Raw genomic sequence first — 9,314 nt, 5'->3', positions numbered from 1 at the left:
GGTCATTATACGGCGATGCCGTATTGGCCACACCAGGTATACGCATGAATATCTTTTGAAAGGTGAGGATCCTCCGTTCTGTGTCCCTTGTGATGAGATAGTCACGGTCAAGCATGTCCTGCTTGACTGTGTTGAATATTCCATCACAAGGGACAATTATTGCAAGTCAAGAACTATGAAGGACCTTTTTAGTAACGTAAGTTCTCATTTAATTATTGCATTTTTAAAAGAATTGGATTTATTGACTGACATGTAAATAAATATGTTTTATGATTGGAAGTTGAATTAGTAACTGAGATTGTTAGTGGCTGTATCCTCGAGGGGGGTTGAAGTACCGTAAAATTATTGTCCTCCTGAGAGCGGTGCGTAAGTCCAAAAACATTTGAAGTCAAATTTAGTCTTCCATTTCCTTTTAGCCGTAGTATTTCTGTCATTTTAATTTGTGGCTAATCTTGCGTACAATGGCCAGCAGCTGAGGGGATGGTGTAAATCCAACTAGAGACCATGCAGGTAGCAGAAGTACTGTAAGTCCCCATGGCCCCTAGTATGGTGCTCTACCTTCAGCTGTTGGCAATCTATAGCCTGTTTTTATATTGTATTGTCTCAATAGTGATATTGGTTTTTAATTTTTGACACTAGTTTTAATTCTTATTGTGATATTCTAGTTGTTTTACTGTCCTTCGTTGACAGGTTTTTACCATATATATAACTTCCTTCTTCCAAGAATCTTTTCGTCACGATATGGCTGCAATATTGCCGATGTGACGTTAAATATTTACTCACTCACTCACTGTTTTACTGTCCCTTGTTGACTGGTTTTATAACACACATATATTCCATTTCAGCGTTTTGTTCCCGTCACGATATGGCTGAAATAGTGCCAATGTGACGTAAAATATTAACTCACTCACTCACTTTTTGAAATATTACATCGGGGAATAAATCCCTGGGACTGCATTTCTTAGTGAAAAAAGAGGCGTTGGGGCGGGGGTACAGGCGGAACTCTTTCCAAAATTTTTTTCTGTTGCGTTTTCATCGCTTCTACACCGAAATGTGGAAGAACTTGTCCGAGCGCACTGTCAATATTATCTTGCGTAGGCATTTTGTCGGTCCCGCCGAACCGTAATTAGTACCTGTTCCCTGGTGAAATCCGCTCGGTCGTCTCGCGTTTCATTGGGCGGTTATAAGTAGCTCAAAGGTTACCTGACGCGACCTTCTACTAGGAAGAGAACAATTCATACTTTTTGTACCATTTAGTAACAACAATTCTTAAAAGTTGTAAAATCTTTCGTTTTTGCTTGAAACACAGCTGGGTTTTTTTACAAACCTTCTTAACAGTATGGAAAAACACATTTATTTCTTTAATGTCAGATACATTGTTTCAAATGGCACACATTTTCTTCAAAACATCGCCATGAAAATCCATTTGCTGACACTTGCTGAAAGGTGTCAGACCTAGACTAATGCTTAGTCTCTGAATAGATAATCATAAATGTTGATGGCAACCAACAAACCTGTTACAAATTGAAAAGGAGCCCCAGGGAGACCAAGGATTCTGAACCTGAGGAAATCTAGACTTGCTTCAATTAGGACTTTAGTATTGCAGGGAGGCTAGGATGTAGGGAAATAGAAATGTGGTTCAGGGACTGTGAGAGTGTCAGACCATAGGCCCGGTCAAATTCAGCGGTAGGTTGCTATCCGCTTTTATAAATGTGAGTCAGGGTGCCATTGGTAGACTGTGACGGAGATTTCAAGAATTCAAACTAGTCAGCAGTCTTAGATGATAGGCACATGATTAACGCTGCGTTATGACGCCGATTCCTTAACGCAACAGATGTTCCAACAGAACATTTCAATGTTCAGTGTGTAAGGATATCCAGGATATCGGTAATTTCCGTATATCGTACGGGATTCATTGTGACTCGAGATAAGAAATTACTACAACGAAGTACCAAATGAGTTCGGCATTCATAGCGGCGGGGTACATAGAAACTGTTAAGTGGAGTACATTGAAAATAACAGAAAAGCGCTGAGCCAATCACAAAGCGACATCTAGGCGTGAAGTGTGATAGTAAACATCAAAATAAACATTGGCTCAAAAGAGGACGATGAATTGCAATCTAACTCGGAAACTGTTAAACATAGCATACTCAGTGAAACACTGATCATAATCAAACCATCATACCAACTCTGTGAGGATATTGGTCCTAAAAATTAAAAGTTACTTAACAATCTATCATATTAAAATATTCACACAGTTCACTGTTTGTTACGGAGGAGGAGTGCAGAGAAAGGGACAGCCACGTGTTCGTGAAGCACGCGCACAAGTGCCGAGAAAGTTTGTTTTTTTTCATTAACTTGTGCTATGCAGTTATTTCTTCATTAACTTGTGCTGTCCGCATCTTAGTCCTTTCTCCCACATTTCCTTGGACTTTAATTTCTGATTATTTGCCAATAAAGCTTAGATCCAAACAATATGTTTCAGTCATCTTCACTTCTGCATTGTCCATGCGCTTGTTTGAAGTCTGTACGATACCGATCGCTGCAAGAAAAAATACGATCACAACAAGCATGCACAGTGGGTGTACTGTCATTGGACCCCGATCACTTCACGATCACGTTTAGATACATAAAATGAATATTATGTTTTCAATAGGGCAAAGACGTCACATATATGTGGAAAAGTGTATCATCAACAATATCGGCCCATTGAAATGCTGTAAAATAAAACCATTAGGAAAAGACCTTTTTATTTGTCCACGTGAAGATATGTTCTGTCGATAATCGACGATTGCTTCTGTCATGTTTAACCTACCAGCTTGAAACTTTCTACTTATAACCACCACATCCTGTGCATTAGGGAAATGCTAATATTTCAACCATACTGTTCGTGTTTCATAAATGGTGACTAGATTTTTAACTTCGATCTTACATTCGCCACCAAAGCAAGCACGCGATCACTGCACCTCTGCAGGACAGTGGTTCCAGGGGGTGATTCTTTTCTGTGACATTCTAGCTGTTTTACTCACTTTCGTCGACAGGTTTTTATAATACCCATGTATTACATTTCAGTGTTCACGATATGGCTGACATATTGCCAGTGTGACGTTAAATATTAACTCACTCACCTCTTAGGACAAGAAAAGTCGGCTTTTATGGCAAGCATGGGTTGCTGAAGGTCTATTCTACCCTGGACCTTCACGGGTAAAGACCGAAGAACATAAAATATTACGCTGAGGCTTTATGGCTTTAACGGTCACACGTTCACATAACATTACAAAAAATAGGAGTATTAAAGCGATTCATATTAAATTATACTCGTGCATAATGCACACAAAGATTTTCCAGGTCAGTATGCTACCCTTGCCCGGAAGCTGGCAAATCAAGGTATAGACCCTTGCAAAGTAAGCCACAATGTTGCTTGATCCAATTCCTTGTCAGACGTGTGCGATGTGTTCTCGCTGTGTTTCAGGTAAATAACTGTTCAGTTTGTGCATATGTTTCTACGGTGATACGAACACCTGTTATCACAAGTATTTTGATAGTGTATCACAACCATCCTGATGCTCATGACATTTTCAAAGTTAAGTAATGTTTTCTTCATTTACGAATGAAGGGTCCATCACACCCAGTCTCATGTGCAACTGCAACTAACAAATCGGTTTACTATGTCACAAGGCGGTACTTTGAGAAGGATTGAAATGCCTAAATGAAAGTTATTGAAATTAACATATCCTTATTTCATTGTCTTGTTTGCAGACTTGAATTTGTGGAATCTATTCCAAAGGATGCGGAAAATGTAACACCTGAAGATTAACTTCAATTTAAGCCGTTTTCTGAAAGATCATTCAATACTCATCTCGTTTTCCGCCCCATATGCTTTTGTACATTATAAAGGTTGGACTATTATCATAATGGGTCTTTGTCTGCTCTGTGGGGCTGAAATTAACGACTGTAAATTGTACACAAAGGTGTGAACTTTGATTTTTATGCACAATGGCCGCTGTAGCTGCATCTAAAAAGATCTGTGACACCACATCTCCGACCATATACCCGAGACCAGATCTTAAGTTATAGATGTAACACAAAATATCCGCAGGTCACGAATGTGGCTATTGTCAATCTATAGTCCGAATGTACAATGCAATTTTATGACCAACGGTATTTTATGGTCATATATTTAGGATAAATATTTGGTTATTTTACTGTCCTTTGATAACACATTTTATACATGTTATGTTTTCAATACATGCCATTGTTACAGTTACACTATGGCTGACGTATTTCTGACGTGATATAGCTGGAATATTGCGCAAAACTATACTCACTCTTTCACTCTTTGTATATTTTTATGTTATAAATTGGCGATCCTCATATGTAGTGCCCAACTTTGGTTTCCTGGCATATGAAAGTTGTACGTTACATTACAATAAAAGAATGTTTGTGATATGTTTTAAGGAGCAACATCACAATAATAATAATGTTGTAGTGCATTTAAAACGTTCGATCTGTCTCGACGGTAGATTAAATCGGTTATTGGGTATTTGGTCTGGTAGCATTTGTAATTAGATTCCATGGGGTTTGAAATCTACGTTTTACGACTCTTTGAGCATACCAGCCAGATCCATCATTTATTGAATCGTTGGGCCAGTATGCTACTGAGGAACAATTTTCTTTCCGGGAACTTACAGGTCACATACGTGGGGTAGCTGAAAGTTCAAGATCTGCACAATGCTGCTTGTTAGTACGTCCATTTATGCTAAACCACCGTGCAAAAGAATTGAGCTTCTAAACTGTCAAACATGGCGGTAGGTTTTCGTATGTACTGGTAATATGCTCGGGCAGGAGAGTTTTTGTTTAAAATAATACGATGTCCAGTCTTCACGCATGTTCATTAGCAAACATAAATATTGAATTTGTGTTGCTAAATCAGACGTGATTTCACACTGAATCCATTCCTTGCTAATATACTGTGGACACATCAGAATGACTTTCAAATTAAAAAAAATAGCATCAACTTTTGACTTTGTACACGTTCCCGCTTGTTTTACATGCTGTAAACGTGTAATCAACTCATATGTCAAATCTTTCTGATTTTTATTCATCCATTGGATTAAAACCGTGTAGCTTCACAGATCTATTTATGAGTGGAAACGATTCACAAAACAGATAGTGACATTGCAGATAACGCATGCAAGTGCTCAAGATTTCGTGGGACCTGCATTTTAGTGTACATTTTATGAAGCGTAAGAACATTTGTCAGAGGAGCTTGGCCAATATTCTCCATCATTGTTTTGTTTTCTGCGACAATAAACATTTGAACAGTTGCCTTCAGATCCAGGTTTTGCAAGAGTTCTTTCAATAGAGCCCACGCAATGATGTCACTATCAGCATACAGTGGTGCAATCTCATTGCAGTATTCTGTCACCCTTAAACATCCATATCCGACAAGACGTCCTGCACCTGAGCGAGCTATCAGAACGTATTTTGCATGGCTGACTATCCAGTTTCTGAAGAAGTAATCCCTCTCGCTTTCATATATTGTCTCGTCGTATACCCTCAGCTCAGTAAACATGGCATCTTCATAATGGACAAGACTTATATTCGAACTCAGGTCTGCAACAGGAATGGACCCCAGAAAGACCTCCACTGGTCCACGTTTCTGGTGTACGTCATAGTAGAACTTGAAGCCATGGCTGTCGTAAAGGCTGACCACAGCTGCCGAGAGGGTGATGTTTGCGTCACCAACTGCTGTGAGACCATGCCGGTTTACGTCTCTTCCGATACCCTTGCCTCTGAGGTCTTTCCTCACGACATAGAGACCGCCTTCTGTTGTGTCCTTATTAAAGTACACGAAGACTCGAATAGCTGGTGAAACATAAAGACATGTATTATTATGGACACATGCATAACACCAGATCCAGCTTACCTCGTCATATATATATTTCATCAGCTGAATATATATTATCCCGAAAAAGAAACGCATAGGCAATTATTATTTTCAAAAGTATATGGATTACCTATTTGTATTTTAAAAATGAATATATTATATACCTGTTGTGTTCAAACGATCGTCAAAATATGTAATAATAATGTTGATAACACGACTTTACACAATTGCACAAGTAATAAGAGTTTACCTTATAATGGCAATTTAAATGAAATCTCTTACAAGCATTAGAACCACAACGCAACAGAAATCACCTTCCAGTTGAAATTGGGCAACAATGAGCATTCACTGTCTGGCAGTATAACCCAGATTACTTTCAGGCATTCGCTTTGAAGGAGTTTCAAGGTCGAATCACTATGTCTTGACTGGGCGACAAGGAACATTGCCACTGACAGAATGCATGCTGGAGATTACCAGGCGTCTGAATGCTAGTCTGAGCAAGATGCCATGGCTTTCACCTTAAACGGGTGTAACAAATGACCATCTTTGCAACACATTTTTGCAACTGATTTCTCGCCTATGCGTTTCTTTCTTGGGGATGGTATAGATAGGTAGCAACTATGTTTTAGGTTATGTTTCCATATGCAAGACACTAACCAATCCCGCACAGAGGTAATATCCTGGCCATTTTGGTTACTTTCACAAGCGTTGCATCTCTTGGCTCAACCAAATTACTTTGGGATTTTTCATTATATCTCTTTTCAAACTTTGTGAATTGAAATGCAGTCTGTCAGTGATGGGAAGGGCTTAATACCGTCTATATCATCGGCAGTAATTTTATCCCTAACTACGAAAGTGAATGAGCGTCACACAGTGTTCCTTCATGGGAATTCGAACCTGCATCTTCGACATGATGAGCGACCGCTTTAACTACTACTTGGCCACCCGATCACCCCTATCCAAAAGAGACATGTGACCAATTTCTCAAAACAAACTTGAGCTTGTGCTCAAATTTCAGTTTTGGACTGCTGATGATATAGACGGTATTAAACTCTTCCCATCATTGACAGACTGCATTTTAATTCCCAAAGTTTGAAAATAAATATAATGAAAAATATGTAACACAAGGAAGGTAATTTGGTTGAGCCAAGAGATGCAAAGCTTCTGAAAGTAGCCAAACTGGCCAGTGGGAATTAGTTGAGCTTCTAACTCCGTTGGATTTCCAAGAAAAATGAGCCAAAAAAAAAAAAAGAAAGAAAAGAACTCGAATGATATAATTTAACTTCAGATAATGTACTATCATTTTCAGTTTATTCTTTTATTCTGGGAAATGTAGTTTCCTGCATTTTCTCAAGATTGAGTAAGACAAACTAAAGTGAAAAACTCAGATGTAAGTTTGTTTCAAATTTCAGTTTTGGTCAGTGTGAATCAGCTAAGCTTCTAACTCAGTTGGATTTCTAAGAGTGAGTGAGTTAATATTTAACGTCACATCGGCAATATTGCAGCCATATCGTGGCGAGAACGATTAATGATAAAAATATAATTGAATCAATAGTACATACATTGTAAAACCCTGTCAACGAAGGACCTAAAACAATGTATCTATAGAGGACAATACAATATAAAAATGAGCTATAGGTTGCCAACAACTGAAGGTAGATCACCATACTAGGGATCACGGGGACGTACAGTACATTTGCTTCCTGCATGGACCCTAGTCTGATTTACATCATCCCTTCAGCTGTTAGGAATTAGACAAATCGATCAATAAACTAAAAGAACACTTATTCTACGATTGAAAACCTGGAAAACTGATATTTTCTTAAGTACCTGGATTTTTAAGAACAAAGGGCTAAAAGCATAAAATATATATAAAAAAACAACTCGAATAAAGTAATTTAGTTTCATATAATCTGCTGAGTTAAATATCATTTTCAGTTTATACTGTGAAGTGCATTATCCTTTGTCAAATTTGAGGAGAATAACTAAAGTGAACAACTCAGACGTAAGTTTGTTTCAAGACATCTGGGCCCGATGTGTTTATTTTGAAAGTATTAACCAGAATAAAATGCTGTAACTTGTGAAGTATACATCAACCTCGTGCGTCATAACAATCCAGTGATATGACGTACCCATTCCACCATATTGTCAAATTTGTAAACTGGATGAAAATGTATGTTGCTCGGATATTTGTATGTTGAAAACGCTGTGGCCACATGTTATTAGAGACGGATCAATTTGTCATTCGTAGCGTCAAAAATATTGGATTTTGTGGCTAAAACGAGAATAGGACAGCATATTCTCGTGTTAAATTTTAACTGGAGAAGATTTCCCCACGAGTTGAAGATCTTCAGCAGAGAGTGAAGGTAACTGAATCGAGGGGTATTTTGACATTATGTGAGAATACATAGGCTTGTTCAAGTACAGTCCTGAACTTTAGATAAACTCTTACAATGAAAAAAATGTCACTGTGTCACTCACCGATTATTTCACCTGTGTCCGACTCAGCTACGACCCAAGCCCTTGAATCCATATCAAACACGCAATACAATAAGTCGAATGGTATCTCCCACTCCTCTGCGTCAGTCAGTGTTTTAATCGCTCCAATGTCAGCTCGTGCTGCCTTTCTGACAGTGTACTTGGGTACAACTTCAGTCATGTCAGTTTTGGAGGTGTCTGAGGACGGACGGAGATAAACGTTCAGTGTGTCTTCCAGTGTAAGCGAGCACAGAGAACAACGAGGCTTGGCAACGTCATCTAATTTTTAACTAGGGTGTCGAAATTGAGGCTGACGTCATGGCCAATGTCCTGGGCGCTAGCAGGAAGATAAAACTAATGATGCTACTGGTCCCGTGTTTGAGTGAATGAGTGAGGTGAACTGTAGCATCACATCGGCAATATTTCAGCATGTAACACACGCTAACATATGTTCAAGATACATGCAACTTAAGGAAACCCTATATCATAAACACACGAGTCATTGTGCAGGATCTTTCGTATACATAAGCAATAAAGGATGCTCCTATGCACTAACAACGGGTCATTACAGTGCACAGTGCACAGTGCAAATGCGTCTTCGACGGTTTACATTGCACCATTTAAGTTAGAAGGAGATCAAATAATAAACTCTATAGATTATAGATCAGTTTATTTAAAAGGTAAGCGGGTTCAGGATACGTTCGTATTTAAGTCATTGTTCCTCCTTATTCTAACCTGAGAAGTTTTCATTGGCTTGCTTAAACTGTTCACCTTTTCATACACTCTGAAACAACACGACATTGACACATAAAAGATGTGACTACAGGATGACTGGAATAGACGGTTGTTATTGTAAAGGTTAAATGACACATGGGATTAATTGGCATTGTTTACGTACATGTATTTGTGTAATTTGTGTAATCTAAGATATGTTTAATGGTATTTT

At 38.5% G+C, this 9,314-nt stretch overlaps 1 protein-coding gene across 1 annotated transcript; it reads right to left on the bottom strand.

Annotated features, from left to right (window-relative positions):
- Positions 1-5,158: 5,158 nt before the first annotated feature.
- Positions 5,159-8,549, bottom strand: LOC137256613 (uncharacterized). Its single transcript, XM_067794494.1, has 2 exons — positions 8,372-8,549; positions 5,159-5,868 (listed from the first exon to the last, which is right to left on the bottom strand). The coding sequence occupies exons 1-2, from the start codon at positions 8,547-8,549 to the stop codon at positions 5,159-5,161; spliced, it is 888 nt and encodes a 295-aa protein (XP_067650595.1).
- Positions 8,550-9,314: the final 765 nt, after the last annotated feature.

Source organism: Haliotis asinina, chromosome 11, assembly GCF_037392515.1.
Source record: "Haliotis asinina isolate JCU_RB_2024 chromosome 11, JCU_Hal_asi_v2, whole genome shotgun sequence".
NCBI lineage: Eukaryota > Metazoa > Mollusca > Gastropoda > Lepetellida > Haliotidae > Haliotis > Haliotis asinina.
This window is presented reverse-complemented; position numbering and strand designations above follow the sequence as displayed.

Bases quoted from the DNA above. Each gene is read 5' to 3' on its own strand.
- LOC137256613 (XM_067794494.1), bottom strand. From the start codon at position 8,549: ATGACTGAAGTTGTACCCAAGTACACTGTCAGAAAGGCAGCACGAGCT. The intron at 5,869-8,371 runs GTGAGTGACACA...ATGTTTCACCAG, and splicing joins GGACACAGGTGAAATAATCG to CTATTCGAGTCTTCGTGTAC.